The 25391-nt window shown below is 30.6% G+C and overlaps 1 protein-coding gene and 1 long non-coding RNA gene across 2 annotated transcripts; both read right to left on the reverse strand.

Moving 5' to 3' along the window:
- Nucleotides 1-8167: 8167 nt before the first annotated feature.
- On the reverse strand, nt 8168-17268 carry LOC129958887 (uncharacterized). Its single transcript, XM_056071610.1, has 10 exons — nt 17197-17268; nt 16803-16880; nt 14464-14541; nt 13792-13869; nt 13073-13150; nt 12391-12474; nt 12141-12218; nt 11443-11526; nt 11183-11260; nt 8168-10396 (listed from the first exon to the last, which is right to left on the reverse strand). Exons 2-10 carry the CDS (start codon nt 16876-16878, stop codon nt 10080-10082), a joined length of 951 nt encoding a protein of 316 aa, XP_055927585.1. The 5' UTR covers nt 16879-16880; nt 17197-17268; the 3' UTR covers nt 8168-10079.
- A 4077-nt stretch (nt 17269-21345) lies between these two features.
- On the reverse strand, nt 21346-22508 carry LOC129958888 (uncharacterized). The gene is made up of 3 exons (XR_008783341.1): nt 22437-22508; nt 22043-22120; nt 21346-21423 (listed from the first exon to the last, which is right to left on the reverse strand). It is a non-coding gene; the product is annotated as an uncharacterized LOC129958888 (long non-coding RNA).
- Nucleotides 22509-25391: the final 2883 nt, after the last annotated feature.

Here is a 25391-nt window from a genome sequence, read left to right on the forward strand (position 1 = left end):
AACATGATAACTTTCGAAATATTACTATGCAAAAACATTCTTAAAGGGTCTTAAAATTTCAAAATTATCTTTCCAACGATATAAATTTAGTAGCGCAATTTTTTCTTAGTTGTAGCATTAATGAAAATATAACTATGGTAAAAGGTACCATCCTGTTAACCATTGGTGAAATTTAAGTCAAAATTATTTCATGGTTCTATCAAATCTAAATCTTCTTTTGTCCTTTCTCCTGTTGAAAAACATTACTATATCTCATTTTTTTTAAAATCAGGAATTTTACTGCATTCTTAGGTAATGAAAACATAACGAGTGATTTTGTAACTTACAAATATTAATCTCTCTGTCTGCGATTTTAAAAATAAGGTCACTTTTATTTCAGGATTAGATATATTATATTAAATGTGCATGAATTAGATAAGAGATTTTTTGTAACTTCGAAAGATACAGCTTTGCTTTATTATACATCTTATAAGAAAAATGCTAAGTTTTCTTGCATTAAAAGTTAAAAATCTGCAGCTGTTACATTATGTTACTCATTTATGCGAAAAGACTAGATTAAATATGACTTAGAGATTTTACAGATTATAATGTTAGTTTTCTTCTGTGCTGTAATCATGAACATACAATAATTTATATTTCAGAATTATATTTGGCTTGCGATGCATTTAGTATGTAGATGAGCGATTTAAATGGTTTCTATCACATTTTTTTTTTTTTTTTTAATTCTAGACCTATTTATTTTTGCATTTTATATAATAGCAAATTTTTCTAAATTTCTGTATAAAAGAATCTACAGCAGTTAATTTGTTAATCAATTGCGTGTTATAATCTGTTTAAATCTATATAATTCGTTAAGTAATTTGCAATTATTGCAACTAAAATTTAATTCATACTTGACCAATTGATAATCTTAATGAAATGTCCTTGTTTAGAAAGTCGATAGGTCTGACACTTTTCAGTGTAAAACTGCAAACATTTTCAGATTTGTTTTGTTTTGTTTACGTGTGTTTGTGTATTAATTTATTTCAAAAAGTACTATATTTCAGAGGATTTTTTCGTAGTTTCTAATTTGTATGTTAGTTGGCTGTAGTTATTAATGCTTTCAGTGCACTAAAAATTGAAAAAAGTTCAATAGCTAAATGAAAGTTTGTTCACATTATATAATTAATATAAATAATCTGATAAGAGAACATGCTTGTAGCCAAAAGCGTCTAATTTGTAACATTTCATATTAGTTCAAAAATGTTTTATACATTACTATTTAGACTTAATTGCGTTTGTATTAAAAGCTTTTCATGACATAAAATTTCACAGTGAAATATGCAAAAGTGAAAATTTTATAAAGGTGGGAGAGAGGGACCCTATTTTTGATGTACTCAACGGACTCCATTTTATGTAGGTTGGTCGAATTCCAAGAGTTTAAAAAACAAACAAACTTATCATTTTCCTAAGAATTTATTTGCCTTTGCGCAAAACCCCATTAGAAGATTCATTATATATATAACATTACTTAATATTTTTAAAAAATTAAGTTTGTATTATTATAATAGAACAAAAAATCCATTTCTGCACATTTAAAATCAATAATGAAAAAATTAAATTTGAACAGGAAAAATATAACCACATTCAAATGCAATTCTGAAGTTCAATTATTCCAAATTTTAGTAAGACATCAATCTATGTTAAAAGCCAGCAGTAGTCGAAGTCGCCGCCTTAAATCCATACAATAGCCTGTCATCGATTACCACAACATTGGAGAATATATCCGGTTTTTTAAGAAATATTAAGTGAATCCAATCTTAATGCTGCATAGCAATGAATGAAGGTAACATTTTAAAATTGTCTGTCAAAACAGTGCTATGCACATGTTAGTTAGAAATAAAAAGTGTTCGAATTTAAAAATATACACAAATGGCATATTCATGTAGTTTGTTAATAAAGAAAAAATAAACTATAAAATTTAAAACAAAGAGAATCAAATTTTCATTTTAAGCACACATACAAACCCTTATATTTTTAGTTTAGTTTCTTAACACCATAATTTTTAAATTATATAAAATAAATATCAGAATAATGTTTTAGCATTAAACTGATGCTTGATTTCAATTCGACTGCACGTTCCTTGTGAATCAAATAAAAGCATAACATTAATGTAGGACTCAGAAATCACTACTATTTTAGAACGCACATTTAATTACATTTAGGGCATTTAGGATATATATACATTAACATAAAAGAATTGAACATTCAGTAGATTTCGTCGAATACGTCGCGTCGCGTCTCGTCTTTACTGTCGTCCAGATCCGTCTGATCTGACATGTCTTTACTCTCGTTCAGATCCGTCTGATCTGCTCTCCGTCTAACCAGCGTCAACTCCGTCTAACAACCAGCAGATGGCGCTCGTCATTACATTCGGCGATCCTGACGTCTCTTTCGTCCTCGAAAGTTATATCAAAGTAGAGAAATCCGAAAGAATACAAAAAAAAAGAAAAAAAAGAAAACAGTATCTGGATAAACCAATAAACATTTTTTTTTTCTTTTAGTCTGAAGACCATGCTTTCATGAAATCAGCTGCTGTTGAAGTTGTATTTGGTCCGTCATGACATCCAACTTTTTCAACGTCATACCGATCCTTAGGTTTAACCTTGACAATCCGATACGGTCCATGAAACTTTGGTCTTAGTTTGAGCCCAATTCCAAACTGCGTCCGTTGTATGGCCACTAATTCACCAAGTTTGTAGATGCGCGCCACTTTTCTTCGTTTGTCGAAACTTTTGCGATTCTCTTCTTGCATCTTCAAAATGTTTTCCCTTGCTTCTTCTCTCATATTATTTCGATCTTCCATCTTTGCTTTTGTGTATTCTTCTTCCAATATTTCCTTTAAATGTAAATCAGTTGTATCTTTTAATTTTACTCCAGTTAAAAGCTCAAACGGGGTAAACTTTGTACTCCTCGAGACAGTACTATTGATTATTTTTTGCACTGATGCAACATGTTTATACCATTTGGTAGGGTCTGTTATTGAGAGTTTTGATAGAATGGGTATTAAAATTTTATGCATTATTTCTATTTGCCCATTTCCGCGAGGAATTCCAATGCTAATTTTGAAATATTCAATATTTTCATCCTGACAGTATGTTTCAAATTCTTTTGAGGTAAAAGCTGAACCTCTGTCTGTTATTATTCTCGTCGGATTTCCAAAAGTAGATTGTTGAAGCTTAAGTTTAGTTATTGCATCCTGAGTAGATGTTGATTTAACCGGATACAACCAGACAAATTTTGTAAAAGCGTCGACTATTGAAAAAATATGCTGATAGTTCTTATTTGTAGAAGGCATAGGGCCAATGAAATCTATGTGATATGTACTTAAAGGCAAATTTTCTTTTGGGATGGGGTTAAGGAAACCTTCACCTTTCCCACGTTTCTTATTACAAAGAATACACTCCACGCAATTGGCAATCACACTTTCTATTTTTGACCTCAACTTTGGTATGTAAAATTCCTGTTTTAAAATTTCTTCCGTCTTAGCCACAGCGTAATGTCCTTTATTGTGAATATCTCGAATAATTTCTCTTTGTAATGCTTCTGGGACTATGAGCAATTCTCTACCATTATCGTATTTGTATAAAACTCCATTTCTCACAATGTGTTCACCGTCTTCTTGCTTATCTATCAAAGCTTTTAATTTCTTAAGGAATTCGTCCTGATTTTGAGCATTGGCTATTTTAGTGGTCACTTCACTATATGAACGAGTAACAACAAGTACTGCGTTTCGACTATGAGAATCTACGTGTGCCATTTGTTTTCCTGGTCTGTGAACAATTTGGTAATCAAATTCCTCTAACTGTAAAGCCCATCTTGCAACTTTTGGTGTAAGATCTCTTTTACTCATAGTTTGTTGAAAAGCGGAACAATCAGTCACAATTTTAAACTTAGAGCCCAGTAAATAATGTCTAAATTTTTTAACGCTTCGATTACAGCCAAAACTTCTAATTCATAGCTACTATATTTTTCTTGTTGTGGGGATGTTTTTCGACTAAAATAATGAATAGGATAAAACTTATTGTCGGTTCCCTGTTGCAGCAGCACTGCTCCGAATCCCTGACTGCTAGCATCTGTATGGAGTTCTAAAACTGATCCCTGTTGATAGAGATGCAAAATTGGATCTTGAGTTAAAATATCTTTGAGTTTTTGAAAAGCTTCCTTTTGTTCAGATTCAAACTTAAATGCAATGTCTTTTCTTAGTAGATCACTAAGCGGTTTTGCGATTTTTGAATAGTGGGGTATGAATTTCCGAAAATAACTAGTAAGGCCTAAAAAGCTTTGTACTTGTTTAACAGTTTGTGGTTGTGGAAATTTTTGTACAGCTACCGTTTTAGATACAGAGGGCTGTATAGTTCCGTTTTGGATTCTATAGCCTAAAAATTCTATTTGTGGTTTTAAAAACTGACACTTCTTAAAATTAAACTCCAAACCGTACTCTGATGCAACCTGTAGAACACGTTGTAATTTTTCTAGCCCTTCTTCCTCGGTTTTGGATGGTATAATAATGTCGTCCATATAAATCAATACAGTTCCGTCTAGCATCAAATTCCTGAATATCATATTAATGTAACGCTGAAATACACTCGGACTATAGGAAAGTCCAAATGGTACTTTAAAAAATTCCCACTGGCCATGATGTGTTACAAAAGACGTAAATTTTGTGCTATCTTTCTCTACGTCTACATGAAAAAATCCGTTTTTTCAAGTCCAAAGAAGTAAATATTTTCGATTGCTCAAGTTTGTCGAGCAAATCTTCTATGAGGGGTAAAGGGTACCGATCTTTAATCATCTTTTTATTTAGCTTACGATAATCAATGCATAATCTATAACTGTCATCCTTCTTCTTACATAAAACCACAGGTGAAGAGAAATTTGAACAACTGGGTTTTATTATCCCTTCCTGTAACCATTTATCAATCTGAGTTTCAACGAATTTTTGTTCTTTAAAAGGCAGCCTTCGAGGGTTATGACTAATCGGAATATCAATGCTCAATATTATTTTCATTTGCAAATCCGTACTTTTTGTTTTGTTTGGCGAATACTTATTTAATAGACGATTTATTTCCTGTCTCAAGGTTTTTTTTACATGACTCATGTCGATTTCATCATAGTTTATCGAATCCGCTAAATGAATGAAAAATGGGAGAGGATGTGTATTTATTTTGCCAGTCTCAACAAAAATGGGTGCCTGACTGTCTCTTTTCAGCTCTGAGGAACGTAGCGATGCGACCTTGACCTCGCTTCTCACCAGCCGGGTGTAATTTATTTGGGCTCTTTTTTCATGAATGATTTCCGTCTATGCCGATGATTATTTCGTTCGGCATTATTTCTAACACATACACATTGGTTGATATTACATATTCATCAATTAATATATCACAATAAAAAAAACCTAGAGGAGTAATGCTATCTCCACTTATACCAGCTAATTTCACATTATCAGTCGTTAAATTAGGTTTACCAATTTTCAAATAAAAATCATAATTAATCATAGTAATATCACTTCCAGTATCAATTAGTGCATCACAATTTACACCATTTATTTCAACATTTTTACTAAGCTTATTTACAGTTTTTGGAGAATTACGAGTATATACTTTATTAGAGAGAGACACTTTAAAATCTCTTTGCGGGCAGTTACTGGCTTTGTGGCCAAAGTTACCACATTGGAAACATTTCAATCCTTTGTTTTTAAACTTGCAATTAATTGATTTATGGCCAGTCTCATTACAATTAAAACATTTATTATTACTCTTGTTATAGTAATTATCATCAGCATAATTCTTTTGAGCACGAACGAACGGCAATGGTGAATTTTTAGCTTCTTTCGCGATATCAAATTTACTTCTGTTTTCGGAAACACGCCAATTTCTGTTTGTTTCCTTTTTAAGGTGACTTCGTGCAGCTTCATATTCGTCCAGTTTATTAACCAAATCTTCTACTTTCTTTATTTTGGGCAAATCATCGAGAAAATGATCGCGTACGTCATTTGGTATTTTACTCTTTAACTGGTCAACGACCATTAGCTACTTTAAATCTTCTAAACAATTTATCCATTCCTCAAAAAAGTTATTCAGTTCAAAATCGAAATCCCGCCATGATGAAGAAGAATCTCGTTTGTGAGTAAAGAACTTCTGCCTGAGTTGCTCGGAAGTTAATTTAAATCTTTTAAGCAAGAGTTTTTTTATGTAATCATAGTCATTAGCTGATGGATCAGGTTCGCGAGCAATTAAATTGACTATATCCAATGGTAATAACCCGAGTAAATAAGAAATCCAGTTTTCTTTTGCAATGTTAGCCCTACTTATTTGTTTCTCAAATAACGAAAGGTAAACACTTATGTCTCCGCTATTATCATAATTCTTTAGCAATTTTAATATATCAGTCTTAGTCATATCTGATACAGTTAAAGTATTTTCTCTACTTTTTAAGTCAAGTTCTAACTTTTTCAAAGTATATTCACGCTCATTCTTTTCGGCTTCTGCCTTGGCCTTTTCGGCTTCGGCTTTTTCAGTATCTAACCTTTCGAGCTCCTGAGTGATAGTTAAAAGTAAGTTTTTTACGAACTCTTCGTCATAGTCTTTCGACTCTGTTATCATTGTAACTAACTGTCGCACTTTGGCATCCTGTGGTGCCGTTAGTTCTAATTCGTCTACTAAAGTTAGTAAGTCGCTCTTTCGTGCTCGTGTAAGAAATGCCATACTTGAGAATAAATCAAAATTGTACTCACAATTTCTTCAACGACGATCCACACTGCGTCAGTCCACAAGTAGTTGATATCCAAAAGGTTTATTGTAGCACGTCAAATTGCTCTACGTCAAATTTCACTCCTGTTTGGCTCTTCTTTCGTCTATGTGCCGGTCTTCATTAAAATCTCGGCCGAACCCCCATATTTGTAGGACTCAGAAATCACTACTATTTTAGAATGCACATTTAATTACATTTAGGACGATTAGGACATTTAGGATATATATACATTAACATAAAAGAATTGAACATTCAGTAGATTTCGTCGAATACGTCGCGTCGCGTCTTTACTTTCGTCCAGATCCGTCTGATCTGCTCTCCGTCTAACCAGCGTCGACTCCGTCTAACAACCAGCAGATGGCGCTCGTCACTACATTAATATAACCAGAAAATATCACTAAAGAGTATATATAGATTTCGAGGAACCAAAACAATTATCTAGTATGCTTACTAGATAATGGGCCCTGAATAAAACATGATAGAAAATCCAAGGAAACTTCTCAGTTTTCTTTTGTGTTAAACAATTTGTTAATATATACTTTCCAAAAATAAGGGTAATAAATGAACTATTTAAATCTTTCTTTAAAAAATTCTTTATCGTTTGACGTAATCGATTTCTTAACATATAACATCCATTTCTATCTAGTATAAAATAATGTCACGTAGAATTATGCAGTCAAATTTGAGAAGAAGAAACCTTTGTTCACACGATGCGAGCAGTAAACAGACAGATGACTGAACTGTCATCAGCTTGATAACTCCTTATATACAACTGAACAATTAAAATATTTAAATTATGTTAATCTGCATGCATAATGAATTGAAATACATTTAATTTGCATATATTGGAAATTAAACCTAAATAATACAAACAACCAAATGTCTTGGCTCTGGGTAGAATCATCGAAATGACGATCCTTAGCCAAAGACGTATCCACTAAACCAAGGCGGCAAGCGCAGAGTTCATAAAAATGTTGCAATATCAATAATCTAATTTAATAATTAATTCATTACTTTAATTCGGTTTGACAATTATGATATTCGAATAATATGAAAATTTGTTTCCAGAATTAGTACAGTAAGTAGAAAGAACTTCTTAATTTTTTCATTATTGCTTTTCATTTCAGCAGAATATTCTGTCTTGTTATCATACAAATAATTATTTATTATAACAGAAATAGCATTTAAATTCTAAATTAATATTAAATATAAAAACTGGATGTTGAATTTATACTAATATTAATTATATATAAAATTTTCTATAAAATGTGGAGCATTTAGTAATATTTTGTGCAATAAACACATCTATTAAAAGCTAAATGTAAAAATAAAACCTAATTCCATACTTCTTCGTATTTTTTTATTAATTAAATCTACTAATTCGGCAGGTACAAAAAAGAAACTACAGTTAAACATTATAATATACATTCTGATTATATCAAAGTTTAAAAATTACAAAATGATTCACACAATCTTAAAAATTACACATATGCAAACAAATTGACAAAGCAATGAATAAAAATGCTACTTTCATTAAAATGTACAAAACCATGCCAAATAAATTTGCAATATTTCAGAAATAATATATTACAAAAAATGCTATTATATAAATATCAGATGATCACATATATTGATACCCATAAAATAATGAAAACAATTTGACAATTTAAACAACACCAAAAGAATGTGTTAAGTAAAAAATTTGAATCTCCGTTCATGGAAGACATTTTCATTAATATCAAGTAAAGCTATTGCATCATCAAAGACAGAAAATAGAAAGAGGTGCGGTGAAATATTTTTCTGATAACCAACTATTATGTTTACAGTATTTCTAAAAAACTTCAATTCAAAGGCCATTCATTGCGAAAAGAAATTATTTCAAACTTAATTTATCCATAAATATGCATTGTACAATAATAAAATTTATATTGCAATAAAGAGAAGCAGATGTTATGAAGAATGAATAAATGTATGTTATAATACCTGCCATGTATGTCTTGGCTTCACAATATTAGAAAAATTGTGCGAATGTGAGAAACATAACTAATCTTAGAATCACACAGGATTTAATAAAAATTTCAGCTAAAAAGTTCCGAGATTTTTATTATTATTATTGTAGTTAAGTTCTTTATTATTAGAGTGAAGTCTAGAAATTTCTCACAAAATTGTTGGAAATTACAATAATAAAATTTTGGGGAAAGGTGCATTTAAAAGACAATACATGCAGCAAAATGACAATGAATATTCTGCTTGCAAGAAAAAACACAGGAAAGGAAAATATTAAAAATTCTTATTCGATAGTCAGTAAAAAATTGAAATTATAATGGTCTGAAATCAAAGAAAAACAATATAGATTTTGTAATACATCCATCATTTGTTTTAGAGGCAATTAAAATGTAATTAAAAGTTCTATTACATTATACAGAATTAAATGAATCGGATTAACGTACTGAATAATAAATCACACCAAAAAAAACTGATTGAAATTTTTTCTCAATATAAGAAAGTATAAATTAAAATGAGATAAAAATCGTTATGTCATAAAAAAAAGGAAGTTAAATTTAAATTTAAAGAAAAATTCTCATTGTTGGTATAAAATTCCATTTAACAAATGAAACCAGCTTATTATCAGGGTAATAAGTTTGTTCTATTTTTAAGAAACTGAAGGAAATTTTTGAAAACAGTTCAATATCCCCCGACTTCAGTTAAAACAACATATTCGAAATTATTGAATATAAATGAATATACAAATCTGAGACAATAGTCAGCATGCTTGACAATTACACAGTTTCCTGACAACTTTGAGACAGTGATATATGCAAAGATGAATGGAGGTGGGGCAATGTATACAATAGAAGATATTGATACAAGAGGTTGTTTCGAGAGATTTTGTAACAGTAAAATATCTCCTGACTTCAGCTAAAACACTCCATTCGAAATTGTTGAATATAAATGAATGTACAAATCTGAGATAATAGTCAGCATGCTTGATAATTACACAGTTTCATGACAACTTTGAGACACAGTGATATGCACAAGGATGGGTGGAGGTAGGGGCAAAGCTGAGGATATTAATGACTTAAGTCCTCATTTTACAGTTATGGATTTTATACGTTTTCCAACAACAATGTCCAAATCTGACACACAATGCATATTGATTAAACAGTAAACAATGTGAGTTTACTGCAAACACAAAGACTGTTCTTTCATTCGATTTTCTTGAAATACTGCATATTCACAAGACATAAAAAAAACAAAAAAAAAAAAAACATAGCCTAAATTTTCAGCTAATCATAAAGATGTGCAAAGCTTCTCGACCGTGTGGTGACTGGACTTGTACGTGCTCCCAGTCTCAAACGTCTCTGCTCTGCTTCCAAATTTTCAATTCTTCTTATCTCTGCTAATTCATTTTTAATTCCCCAAAAATTAAAGAGTGTATAAAGACGCTCAGCCTTAGCGCGTTCTTCTTCTGCCCTTTTTCTAGCGCGTCCTGCTTCCGCCTCTCCTCTAGCGTGTTCTGCTTCCGCCTCTCCTCTAGCGCGTTCTGCTTCCAATTCATCTTCAGATCTTTCTAAGTCCCATTCATCTTCAGACTTTTCTTCACCTAGAATGGGCGGAAGATAAAAAGTCACGAATTCATCAAAAGTGCTACCTTCAGGTAGCACTTGGATTTTTTTAAACACACACACACACACACACACACACACACACACACACACACACACACACACACACACACACACACACACACACACACACACACGCACGCACGCACGCCCACATTTTTTATGTTATTATAATTAAATGTACTGTACACAACAATGTCAATTTATTTTTTAATCTTTTCTTGCCTGCTGTCTTTTAATAATAGCAATTTTCTTGACCATGGCTTAAATTTCTTAAATCAGGGGTTGGGATGCCAAGTGGGATTGCAACGTTACAGTTGCCAAAAATTGTACAGAATCTTCATCTTGCAGTTTCTTCAGTACTAACGGCATAGAATAAATAAATAATTATTTCAGAGTAGCTACATGCTTGAATATTTGAAAAATGAATTTATATTTTGTATCCCACTAGCGAGTAACTAAATGTCATACCTTATTTTCTAATTTCATTGAACGAAAAATGTTTTTATTGATCATAAACACGATAATAAATGAAAGAGTGATGCAGAACTTTAACGCAATCATAGAAAAAGAAAAAACCCAACAAAGCCTTAAAATATTTCAAAACAGAAATTTCAATGGGTAACAAACTCTAAAAGACGCCAATGCTTTTCCTACAATACCTGCCGGTGAATATCGTTTTTAAAAATCTTTGAAAATTTTACGTACATAAATCAGTTTCTTAATCATAGTTGTTAGCATAAAAACCATGAAAACATAATTACATTTGGATGGAACGCTTTGTTTCATTCTTCCTTTGCATGCTTTCTTTTTTCCCAAATTTAGTTTTTGTCGCTTTATACCTAAAAAAAAAAAGAAAATTATGTAACTATAATAATGTTTGCATTAGATTACATGGTCATTTTATTTTTTGAATCTCACTTTTTTTTAAAAATTGTTTTATATAACGGAAATTTTCTTGATAATCATTCATTTTCTTATTCATAGCTATTAGAAAGAAAAAAAATCATAAAAACATAATTACATTTGGCCAGAACACTTCGTGTAATTCTTCCTTTGCCTGCTTTCTTTTTCATTGGTTTCAAACCTTTTTTCACTGGCTTCATACCTAAAGAAAACAGCAAAAAGAAAAAAAGGATTATTTTATGTAACTCTAATTACACTTACAATATATACAATGTCATATTATTTTCTAATCTTTTTTGTATGCAGTTTTGTATAACAGAAATTTTCATTATCAGAGTTATAATTTCTTAAACCAGAGACTGTGGGGTTGCAATATCAGGGACTCCAAAAATTTTACAGAAAATTGATATTGCAGTTTTTTCTATATTAACATTAATGAATTATTTCAGTGTAGCTAGATGCATGAATATTTGAAAAATGAATTTATATTTTGTATCCCACTAGCTAGTAAAAAAATGTCATACCTCATTTTCTAATTTCATTGAACGAAAAATGTTTTTCTTGATCATAAACACGATAATAAATGAAAGAGTGATGCAGAAATTTAACGTTATCATAGAAAAAGAAAAAACCCAACAAAGCCTTAAAATATTTCAAAACAGATATTGCTATGGGTAACAAACATTCTAAGACACCAGTACTTTTCCTACCATACCTGCGGTGAACATGGTTTTTTAAAATCTTTGAACATTTTACATACATAAATCATTTTCTTAATCATAGTTGTTAGCATAAAAACCATGCAAACATAATTACATTTAGATGGAACACTTTGTTTCATTCTTCCTTTGCATGCTTCCTTTTTTCCCAACTGTAGTTTTCCTCGCTTTAGACCTAAAAAAAGATTTTTTTTTATGTACCTATAATAACATTTGCTTTGATTAAATGGTCTATTTTTGAATCTTACTTTTTTAAAATTGTGTTATATAACGGAAATTTTCTTGATAATCATTCATTTTCTTATTCATAGCTATTAGAAAAAAAAAAATCATGAAAACATAATTACATTTGGCCAGAACACTTCGTGTAATTCTTCCTTTGCCTGCTTTCTTTTTCATTGGTTTCAAACCTTTTTTCACCGGCTTCATACCTAAAGAAAACAGCAAAAAGAAAAAAAGGATTATTTTATGTAACTCTAATTACACTTACAATATATACAATGTCATATTATTTTCTAATCTTTTTTGTATTCAGTTTTATATAACAGAAATTTTCATTATCAGAGTTATAATTTCTTAAACCAGGGACTGTGGGGTCATAGCCTGAAAAAATTTTACAGAAACTTGATATTGATGTTTTTTGTATATTAACGATAATGAATTATTTCAGTATACCTAGATGCATGAATATTTGAAAAATAAATTTATATTTTGTATATCAGTAGCTAGTATCTTAAATGTCATACTTGATTTTCTAACTTCCCTCAACAAAAAATGTTCTTTTTGACCATAAACATATTTAAAAATGAAACAGTGATATAGTACTTTAACGTACTCATAGAAAAAGTCCGACAAGTTACTAAGTTAATTCAAAACAGAAATTTCCATTGGAAACAAAGTGTAAGGGACACCAATTCTTTTTCTCCAACACCTGGCAGGGCATATCATTTAAAAGAAATATTTGATAAGTACATAATTCATTCTCTTATTCAGAGCTATTAGAAAAATAAATAAAAAGAACATAATTACGTTCGGAGGGACCACTTTGTTGAATTTCTTCTTGTTGGAAAGGAGACTGTTCAGAAATTTCATTCAATGGCTTTACATCTAAACAAAGCAGAGAAAAAATGATTGTTTTATGTAATTTTAATTACATGTACTCTACATTGCAATGTCAACTTATTTTCTCATCTTCTTCTCACTGTTGTCTCTTATAATAGCAATTCTTTTGAAAATCGTTTAAATTTCTTAAACCGGGGGTTGGGATGAGAAGTGGGATGGCAATGTCACAGTTGCCAAATGTTGCGCAGAATATTCATCCAGAATATTTTTCAGTATTAACGATAAAGATTAAATAATTATTTCAGTGAAGGTAAATACCTGAATATTTGAAAAATGAATGTATATTTTGCATCCCCCTATATAGTATCTTAAATGTCATATCCCGTTTCCTAATTTCATTGGACAAAATATGTATTTTTTTTAAACCATAAACAGGGTTATAAACTAAACAGTGAACGAACAGAGTTCCAACTGTAGTTTTCCTCGCTTTATCCCTAAAAAAAAGATTTTTTTTATGTAACTATAATAACATTTGCTTTGATTAAATGGTCTATTTTTGAATCTTACTTTTTTAAAATTGTGTTATATAATGAAAATTTTCTTGATAAAAATTCGTTTTCTTATTCATTGCTATTTGGAAAAAAAAAAAAAAAAAAAAAAAAAAAAAAACAGAAAAACACAATTACATTTGACACTTCGTGTAATTCTTCCTCTGCCTGCTTTCTTTTTCAATGGTTTCAAAACTTTTTTCAATGGCTTCATACCTAAAAACAGGGGAAAAAAAAAAGGATTATTTTATGTAAATCTAATTACACTTACAATATATACAGTGCCATATTATTTTCTAATCTTTTTTGTATTCAGTTTTATATAACAGAAATTTTCATTATCAGAGTTATAATTTCTTAAACCAGGGACTGTGGGGTCATAGCCTCCAAAAATTTTACAGAAACTTGATATTGATGTTTTTTGTATATTAACGATAATGAATTATTTCAGTATACCTAGATGCATGAATATTTGAAAAATAAATTTATATTTTGTATCCCAGTAGCTAGTATCTTAAATGTCATACTTGATTTTCTAACTTCCCTGAACAAAAAATGTTCTTTTTGACCATAAACATATTTAAAAATGAAACAGTGATATAGTACTTTAACGTACTCATAGAAAAAGTCCGACAAGTTACTAAGTTAATTCAAAACAGAAATTTCCATTGGAAACAAAGTGTAAGGGACACCAATTCTTTTTCTGCAACACCTGGCAGTACATATCATTTAAAAGAACTATTTGATAAGTAAATAATTCATTCTCTTATTCAAAGCTGTTAGAAAAATAAATAAAAAGAACATAATTACGTTCGGAGGGACCACTTTGTTGAATTTCTTCTTGTTGGAAAGGAGACTGTTCAGAAATTTGTTTCAATGGCTTTACATCTAAACAAAGCAAAGAAAAATGATTGTTTTATGTAATTTTAATTACATGTACTCTACATTGCAATGTCAACTTATTTTCTCATCTTCTTCTCACTGCTGTCTCTTATAATAGCAATTCTTTTGAAAATCGTTTAAATTTCTTAAACCAGGGGTTGGGATGAGAAGTTTGATGGCAATGTCACAGTTGCCAAATGTTGCGCAAAATATTCATCCAGAATATTTTTCAGTATTAACTATAAAGATTAAATAATTATTTCAGTGAAGGTCTGAATATTTGAAAAATGAATTTATATTTTGCATCCCCCTATATAGTATCTTAAATGTCATATCCCGTTTCCTAATTTCATTGGACAAAATATGTATTTTTTTAAACCATAAACAGGATTATAAACCAGGGGTGTTTGTGGGACCCCAAAAAATCCCCTGAAACTTTTACGGACTTACTACCGGCATTTTGGAGTTTCGAGAAGGTGTGGGGGGGGGGAGAAATGAAAAATTACAATTATGAAGTATTGAATGACCTAATTATAAAATTCAATGAATTACTTTTTTTGCAAAATTAATAACCATAAATTTTCAAACATATAAACTACTACATTTTATGCAAATCTTTTAAATTACCTGAATTAATTCTTTTAAAAAAAATTATCTAATTTCTGCTGCTTTTTTTTTATTTACTGATGTTTGTGGGCTGGTCTTTCTTTTGTGGTGAACTTCATAATTGCAGGAAGGTTGACTTTTATTTTCCTCATTTACAGTTGAAGAAATTTCCTCGAGAACTGCACATGCAGAGGTAGAAGCAGTTTGCTTTTCTGCTAATGTAGAAGGTTTTTCAGAGACTTTTATAGGTGACTCATCTGAAATACATGTTTTTAAGTCCTCTTGATATGTTTTCCAACTTCTGTTCATATTCAGTAAGAGATCTTTGTGAATTGGATCAGTCATTGGATTTTTTGAGCCATATTTTTCACATGAGGTTTCTTTAGAAGCCATTAAATCATATTTAATAGTCTGCACTGCATCTAGGGAATCAATCTTAAGAGAGGTTCTATAGTCAGTGACAAGTGTATCCATTAAGTTGAATGCACTTTCCACTAATGGGCCATGGAAGCAGCTAAGGCAGGCTTTGACCAATTTAGCCAATGTAGGATACTTATAATCATTTGTGAAATCATCTTTTAAATTAAAAACTTTAGACCAATATTTATCAAATGTACACTTGACTTGATTTCCACTTTCATCAGATGTGTAGAGCATTTCTTTGGTGATATCAATATCACTCTGGTATAACCTTATTTCAGCTTCTACTTTTGACTTTTCATTATCACTAAAAATATGGGACATAAAAGATGATAATTTTTCAAAAGCTAATATTGTACTGGTTTTTACCTCTTAGCTCTGGATCTAATGCTGTAAAACTAATTAGATATGAATTTTTAAGGGGTAATTTCTGTTTCATATGCTGAAATTTCTGAATGAAATTCTCTTGCGTACATAAATAAAAAAATATTTCAATAAGCGAAACGAAAAATTTACACGTGCATCAATAAATGAAACGAAAATTTTACACAGCGAAGAAAAAAAAGTTCCGAAGCGATCAATGACAAATAGCTAATACGGCGAAAAATCCCCCTTCTCTACTTATTGGCGCCACGCCAGGAGAGATAAGACCTTTGAACCCAGAGTCACGTTATCGCACATCTGGTCGAACGAAGTCTCCCCCTTTTTTTTCTGCCGCGCCTACTTGCCGAAAAGAATCCAGAAGAGAATGTCCGAGAATGAGTCATAACTCGCAATAAGGAAAGAACAAAAAAGAAGTTTTTTCCCCCTTTTCACGCATTATCACTGCCTTTGGAGAAAGAAAGGAAAAGTTTTCACCACACACACTGACCTTGCGTTTTCTGCTTTAAAAGCAAACAAAATTACCCAGATCAAAATAAATAATTCATTATTATTCCTACTTCCTTTTGAACGACGATCCCCGGAAATTCCGGGGATCAAAGTTCAAAATCCCCGGAGCACAAACACCCCTGATAAACGAAACAGTGATGCAGTATTTTAATGTAATCATAGAAAAAAACCGACAAAGCACTCGGTTGTTTTGAAACAGTAATTTCCATTGGTAAAAAAGATTAAGGGATACCAATACTTTTTCTGCAACACCTGGAATATCATTTAAAAAAATCTTCGATATGCACATAATTTTTTCCCTTATTCATAGTTGTGAGAAAGAAAAAAAAAAATAACAAGAATATAATTACCTTTGGGTGGACCACTTTCTTGAATTTCTGTTGGATGCATCGAAACGATTTTTGAAGTTTCATTTATTGGCTTCATACCTAAACAAAGAAGAAAAAAATTATTCCTTCATGTATTTTTAATTACATACACTGTACATCACACTGTCAACTTGTCCAGAAAATTGTTTACAAATGAAACAGTAATATACTACTTTAACGCAATCATAGAAAAAACCGAAAAGTTACTGAGTATATTCGAAATAGAAATTTCAATTGGAAACAAAGTGTAAGGGACACCAATTCTTTTTCTGCAACACCTGGCAGTACATATCATTTAAAAGAAGTATTTGATAAGTAAATAATTCATTCTCTTATTCAGAGGTGTTAGAAAAATAAATAAAAAGAACATAATTACGTTCGGAGGGACCACTTTGTTGAATTTCTTCTTGTTGGAAAGGAGACTGTTCAGAAATTTCTTTCAATGGCTTTACATCTAAACAAAGCAGAGAAAAAATGATTGTTTTATGTAATTTTAATTACATGTACTGTACATTGCAATGTCACCTTATTTTCTCATCTTCTTCTCACTGCTGTCTCTTATAATAGCAATTCTTTTGAAAATCGTTTAAATTTCTTAAACCAGGGGTTGGGATGAGAAGTGGGATGGCAATGTCACAGTTGCCAAATGTTGCGCAGAATATTCATCCAGAATATTTTTCAGTATTAACGATAAAGATTAAATAATTATTTCAGTGAAGGTAGATGCCTGAATATTTGAAAAATGAATTTATATTTTGCATCCCCCTATATAATATCTTAAATGTCATATCCCGTTTCCTAATTTCATTGGACAAAATATGTATTTTTTTAAACCATAAACAGGATTATAAACGAAACAGTGAACGAACAGAGTTCCAACTGTAGTTTTCCTCGCTTTAGACCTAAAAAAAGATTTTTTTTTTATGTAACTATAAAAACATCTGCTTTGATTAAATGGTCTATTTTTGAATCTTACTTTTTTAAAATTGTGTTATACAGGGGTGTTTGTGGGACCCCAAAAAATCCCCTGAAACTTTTACGGACTTACTACCGGCATTTTGGAGTTTCGAGAAGGGGGGGGGGGAGAGAGAAATGAAAAATTACAATTATGAAATATTGAATGACCTAATTATAAAAGTTCAATGAATTACTTTTTTTGCAAAATTAATAACCATAAATTTTCAAACATATAAACTACTACATTTTATGCAAATATTTTAAATTATCTGAATTAATTCTTTAAAAAAATTATCTAATTTCTGCTGCTTTTTTTTTATTTTCTGATGTTTGTGGGCTTATCTTTCTTTTGTGGTGAACTTCATAATTGCAGAAAGATTGACTTTTATTTTCCTCATTTACAGTTGAAGAAATTTCCTCGAGAACTGCACATGCAGAGGTAGAAGCAGTTTGCTTTTCTGCTAATGTAGAAGGTTTTTCAGAGACTTTTATAGGTGACTCATCTGAAATACATGTTTTTAAGTCCTCTTGATATGTTTTCCAACTTCTGTTCATATTCAGTAAGAGATCTTTGTGAATTGGATCAGTCATTGGATTTTTTGAGCCATATTTTTCACATGAGGTTTCTTTAGAAGCCATTAAATCATATTTAATAGTCTGCACTGCATCTAGGGAATCAATCTTAAGAGAGGTTCTATAGTCAGTGACAAGTGTATCCATTAAGTTGAATGCACTTTCCACTAATGGGCCATGGAAGCAGCTAAGGCAGGCTTTGACCAATTTAGCCAATGTAGGATACTTATAATCATTTGTGAAATCATCTTTTAAATTAAAAACTTTAGACCAATATTTATCAATTGTACACTTGACTTGATTTCCACTTTCATCAGATGTGTAGAGCATTTCTTTGGTGATATCAATATCACTCTGGTATAACCTTATTTCAGCTTCTACTTTTGACTTTTCATTATCACTAAAAATATGGGACATAAAAGATGATAATTTTTCAAAAGCTAATATTGTACTGGTTTTACCTCTTAGCTCTGAATCTAATGCTGTAAAACTAATTAGATATGAATTTTTAAGGGGTAATTTCTGTTTCATATGCTGAAATTTCTGAATGAAATTCTCTTGCGTACATAAATAAAAAAATATTTCAATAAGAGAAACGAAAAATTTACACGTGCATCAATAAATGAAACGAAAATTTTACACAGCGGAGAAAAAAAAGTTGCGAAGCGATCAATGACAAATAGCTAATACGGCGAAAAATCCCCCTTCTCTACTTATTGGCGCCATGCCAGGAGAGATAAGACCTTTGAACCCAGAGTCACGTGATCGCACATCTGGTCGCGAAGTCTCTCCCTTTTTTTTCTGCCGCGCCTACTTGCCGAAAAGAATCCAGAAGAGAATATCCGAGAAACGGGGGAATGAGTCATAACTCGTAATAAGGAAAGAACAAAAAAGAAGTTTTTCCCCCCTTTTCACGCATTATCACTGCCTTTGGAGAAAGAAAGGAAAAGTTTTCACCACACACGCTGACCTTGCGTTTTCTGCTTTCAAAGCAAACAAAATCGCCCAGATCAAAATAAATAATTCATTATTATTCCTACTTCCTTTTGAACGACGATCCCCGGAATTTCCGGGTACCGAAGTTCAAAATCCCCGGAATTCCGGGGTTTCCCCGGAGAACAAACACCCCTGGTTATATAATGAAAATTTTCTTGATAATAATTCATTTTCTTATTCATTGCTATTTGAAAAAAAACAACATAAAAACCCAATTACATTTGATACTTCGTGTAATTCTTCCTCTGCCTGCTTTCTTTTTCAATGGTTTCAAAACTTTTTTCAAAGGCTTCATACCTAAAAAAAGGGGGGGTGGGGGGTGGAAAGGATTATTTTATGTAAAACTAACTACACTTACAATATATACAATGCCATATTATTTTCTAATCTTTTTTGTATTCAGCTTTATATAACAGAAATTTTCATTATCAGAGTTATAATTTCTTAAACCAGGGACTGTGGGGTCATAGCCTCCAAAAATTTTACAGAAACTTGATATTAATGTTTTTTGTATATTAACGATAATGAATTATTTCAGTATACCTAGATGCATGAATATTTGAAAAATAAACTTATATTTTGTATCCCAGTAGCTAGTATCTTAAATGTCATACTTGATTTTCTAACTTCCCTGAACAAAAAATGTTCTTTTTGACCATAAACATATTTAAAAATGAAACAGTGATATAGTACTTTAACGTACTCATAGAAAAAGTCCGACAAGTTACTAAGTTAATTCAAAACAGAAATTTCCATTGGATACAAAGTGTAAGGGACACCAATTCTTTTTCTCCAACACCTGGCAGGGCATATCATTTAAAAGAAATATTTGATAAGTACATAATTCATTCTCTTATTCAGAGCTGTTAGAAAAATAAATAAAAAGAACATAATTACGTTCGGAGGGACCACTTTGTTGAATTTCTTCTTGTTGGAAAGGAGACTGTTCAGAAATTTCTTTCAATGGCTTTACATCTAAACAAAGCAGAGAAAAAATGATTGTTTTATGTAATTTTAATTACATGTACTGTACATTGCAATGTCAACTTATTTTCTCATCTTCTTCTCACTGCTGTCTCTTATAATAGCAATTCTTTTGAATATCGTTTAAATTTCTTAAACCAGGGGTTGGAATGAGAAGTGGGATGGCAATGTCACAGTTGCCAAATGTTGCGCAGAATATTCATCCAGAATATTTTTCAGTATTAACGATAAAGATTAAATAATTATTTCAGTGAAGGTAAATACCTGAATATCTGAAAAATGAATTTATATTTTGCATCCCCCTATATAGTATCTTAAATGTCATATCCCGTTTCCTAATTTCATTGGACAAAACATGTATTTTTTTAAACCATAAACAGGATTATAAACGAAACAGTGATGCAGTATTTTAATGTAATCATAGAAAAAAACCGACAAAGCACTCGGTTGTTTTGAAACAGTAATTTCCATTGGTAAAAAAGAGTAAGGGATACCAATACTTTTTTTCCAACACCTGGAATATCATTTAAAAAAATCTTCGATATGCACATAATTTTTTCCCTTATTCATAGCTGTGAGGAAAAAAAAAAAAATAAATAATAAAAACAAGAACATAATTACCTTTGGGTGGACCACATTCTGGAATTTCTTTTGCATGCATTGAAATTGTTTTTGAAGTTTCATTTATTCGCTTCATACCTAAACAAAGAAGAAAAAAATTATTCCTTCATGTATTTTTAAATACATACACGGTACATGACACTGTCAACTTGTCCAGAAAAATGATTACAAATGAAACAGTGATATACTACTTTAACGCAATCATAGAAAAACCCGAAAAGTTACTAAGTTTATTCGAAATAGAAATTTCAATTGGAAACAAAGTGTAAGGGACACCAATTCTTTTTCTGCAACACCTGGCAGTGCATATCATTTAAAAGAAATATTTGATAAGTACATAATTCATTCTCTTATTCAGAGCTGTTAGAAAAATAAATAAAAAGAACATAATTACGTTCGGAGGGACCACTTTGTTGAATTCCTTCTTGATGGAAAGGAAACTTTTTAGAAAATTCCCTCAAAGGTTTCTTATCTAAACAAAGCAGAAAAAAAAATCATTCATTTACATAACATTAATTACATGTACTATACATTACAATGTCAACTTATATTCTCATTGTTGTCTCTTATAACAGCAATTTTTTTGAAAATCTTTTACATTTCTTAAACCAGGTCTTGGGATAAGAAGTGGGATGGCAATGTTACAGTTGCCAAATGTTGCGCAGAATATTCATCCAGAATATTTTTCAGTATTAACGATAAAGATTAAATAATTATTTCAGTGAAGGTAGATGTCTGAATATTTGAAAAATGAATTTATATTTTGCATCCCCCTATATAGTATCTTAAATGTCATATCCCGTTTCCTAATTTCATTGGACAAAACATGTATTTTTTTAAACCATAAACAGGATTATAAACGAAACAGTGATGCAGTATTTTAATGTAATCATAGAAAAAAACCGACAAAGCACTCGGTTGTTTTGAAACAGTAATTTCCATTGGTAAAAAAGAGTAAGGGATACCAATACTTTTTTTCCAACACCTGGAATATCATTTAAAAAAATCTTCGATATGCACATAATTTTTTCCCTTATTCATAGCTGTGAGGAAAAAAAAAAAATAAATAATAAAAACAAGAACATAATAACCTTTGGGTGGACCACATTCTGGAATTTCTTTTGCATGCATTGAAATTGTTTTTGAAGTTTCATTTATTCGCTTCATACCTAAACAAAGAAGAAAAAAATTATTCCTTCATGTATTTTTAAATACATACACGGTACATGACACTGTCAACTTATCCAGAAAAATGATTACAAATGAAACAGTGATATACTACTTTAACGCAATCATAGAAAAACCCGAAAAGTTACTAAGTTTATTCGAAATAGAAATTTCAATTGGAAACAAAGTGTAAGGGACACCAATTCTTTTTCTGCAACACCTGGCAGTGCATATCATTTAAAAGAAATATTTTATAAGTACATAATTCATTCTCTTATTCAGAGCTGTTAGAAAAATAAATAAAAAGAACATAATTACGTTCGGAGGGACCACTTTGTTGAATTTCTTCTTGTTGGAAAGGAGACTGTTCAGAAATTTCTTTCAATGGCTTTACATCTAAACAAAGCAGAGAAAAAATGATTGTTTTATGTAATTTTAATTACATGTACTGTACATTGCAATGTGAACTTATTTTCTCATCTTCTCACTGCTGTCTCTTATAATAGCAATTCTTTGGAAAATCGTTTAAATTTCTTAAACCAGGGGTCGGGATGAGAAGTGGGATGGCAATGTCACAGTTGCCAAATGTTGCGCAGAATATTCATCCAGAATATTTTTCAGTATTAACGATAAAGTTTAAATAATTATTTCAGTGAAGGTAAATACCTGAATATCTGAAAAATGAATTTATATTTTGCACCCCCCTATATAGTATCTTAAATGTCATATCCCGTTTCCTAATTTCATTGGACAAAACATGTATTTTTTTAAACCATAAACAGGATTATAAACGAAACAGTGATGCAGTATTTTAATGTAATCATAGAAAAAAACCGACAAAGCACTCGGTTGTTTTGAAACAGTAATTTCCATTGGTAAAAAAGAGTAAGGGATACCAATACTTTTTTTCCAACACCTGGAATATCATTTAAAAAAATCTTCGATATGCACATAATTTTTTCCCTTATTCATAGCTGTGAGGGAAAAAAAAAAAAAAAAATAATAAAAACAAGAACATAATTACCTTTGGGTGGACCACATTCTGGAATTTCTTTTGCATGCATTGAAATTGCTTTTGAAGTTTCATTTATTCGCTTCATACCTAAACAAAGAAGAAAAAAATTATTCCTTCATGTATTTTTAAATACATACACGGTACATGACACTGTCAACTTGTCCAGAAAAATGATTACAAATGAAACAGTGATATACTACTTTAACGCAATCATAGAAAAACCCGAAAAGTTACTAAGTTTATTCGAAATAGAAATTTCAATTGGAAACAAAGTGTAAGGGACACCAATTCTTTTTCTGCAACACCTGGCAGTGCATATCATTTAAAAGAAATATTTTATAAGTACATAATTCATTCTCTTATTCAGAGCTGTTAGAAAAATAAATAAAAAGAACATAATTACGTTCGGAGGGACCACTTTGTTGAATTTCTTCTTGTTGGAAAGGAGACTGTTCAGAAATTTCTTTCAATGGCTTTACATCTAAACAAAGCAGAGAAAAAATGATTGTTTTATGTAATTTTAATTACATGTACTGTACATTGCAATGTGAACTTATTTTCTCATCTTCTTCTCACTGCTGTCTCTTATAATAGCAATTCTTTGGAAAATCGTTTAAATTTCTTAAACCAGGGGTCGGGATGAGAAGTGGGATGGCAATGTCACAGTTGCCAAATGTTGCGCAGAATATTCATCCAGAATATTTTTCAGTATTAACGATAAAGATTAAATAATTATTTCAGTGAAGGTAAATACCTGAATATCTGAAAAATGAATTTATATTTTGCATCCCCCTATATAGTATCTTAAATGTCATATCCCGTTTCCTAATTTCATTGGACAAAATATGTATTTTTTTAAACCATAAACAGGATTATAAACGAAACAGTGATGCAGTATTTTAATGTAATCATAGAAAAAAAATGACAAAGCACTCGGTTGTTTTGAAACAGTAATTTCCATTGGTAAAAAAGAGTAAGGGATACCAATACTTTTTTTCCAACACCTGGAATATCATTTAAAAAAATCTTCGATATGCACATAATATTTTCCCTTATTCATAGCTGTGAGGAAAAAAAAAAAAAAATAATAATAATAACAAGAACATAATTACCTTTGGGTGGACCACATTCTGGAATTTCTTTTGCATGCATTGAAATTGTTTTTGAAGTTTCATTTATTGGCTTCATACCTAAACAAAGAAGAAAAAAATTATTCCTTCATGTATTTTTAAATGCATACACGGTACATGACACTGTCAACTTGTCCAGAAAAATGATTACAAATGAAACAGTGATATACTACTTTAACGCAATCATAGAAAAACCCGAAAAGTTACTAAGTTTATTCGAAATAGAAATTTCAATTGGAAACAAAGTGTAAGGGACACCAATTCTTTTTCTGCAACACCTGGCAGTGCATATCATTTAAAAGAAATATTTGATAAGTACATAATTCATTCTCTTATTCAGAGCTGTTAGAAAAATAAATAAAAAGAACATAATTACGTTCGGAGGGACCACTTTGTTGAATTCCTTCTTGATGGAAAGGAAACTTTTTAGAAAATTCCCTCAATGGTTTCTTATCTAAACAAAGCAGAAAAAAAAATCATTCATTTACATAACATTAATTACATGTACTATACATTACAATGTCAACTTATATTCTCATTGTTGTCTCTTATAACAGCAATTTTTTTGAAAATCTTTTACATTTCTTAAACCAGGTCTTGGGATAAGAAGTGGGATGGCAATGTTACAGTTGCCAAATGTTGCGCAGAATATTCATCCAGAATATTTTTCAGTATTAACGATAAAGATTAAATAATTATTTCAGTGAAGGTAGATGTCTGAATATTTGAAAAATGAATTTATATTTTGCATCCCCCTATATAGTATCTTAAATGTCATATCCCGTTTCCTAATTTCATTGGACAAAACATGTATTTTTTTAAACCATAAACAGGATTATAAACGAAACAGTGATGCAGTATTTTAATGTAATCATAGAAAAAAACCGACAAAGCACTCGGTTGTTTTGAAACAGTAATTTCCATTGGTAAAAAAGAGTAAGGGATACCAATACTTTTTTTCCAACACCTGGAATATCATTTAAAAAAATCTTCGATATGCACATAATTTTTTCCCTTATTCATAGCTGTGAGGAAAAAAAAAAAAAAAAAAATAATAATAATAACAAGAACATAATTACCTTTGGGTGGACCACATTCTGGAATTTCTTTTGCATGCATTGAAATTGT

The sequence above is a fragment of the Argiope bruennichi genome, chromosome X1 (genome assembly GCF_947563725.1).
Source record: "Argiope bruennichi chromosome X1, qqArgBrue1.1, whole genome shotgun sequence".
Lineage (NCBI taxonomy): Eukaryota > Metazoa > Arthropoda > Arachnida > Araneae > Araneidae > Argiope > Argiope bruennichi.

Bases quoted from the DNA above. Each gene is read 5' to 3' on its own strand.
- LOC129958887 (XM_056071610.1), bottom strand. From the start codon at position 16,878: ATGAAGCCAATAAATGAAACTTCAAAAATCGTTTCGATGCATCCAACA. The intron at 13,151-13,791 runs GTAATTGTGTTT...TGCTTTGTTTAG, and splicing joins AATTACACGAAGTGTCAAAT to ATGTAAAGCCATTGAATGAA. The intron at 11,261-11,442 runs GTAATTATGTTT...TTTTTTTTTTAG, and splicing joins ACGAAGTGTTCTGGCCAAAT to GTATAAAGCGACAAAAACTA.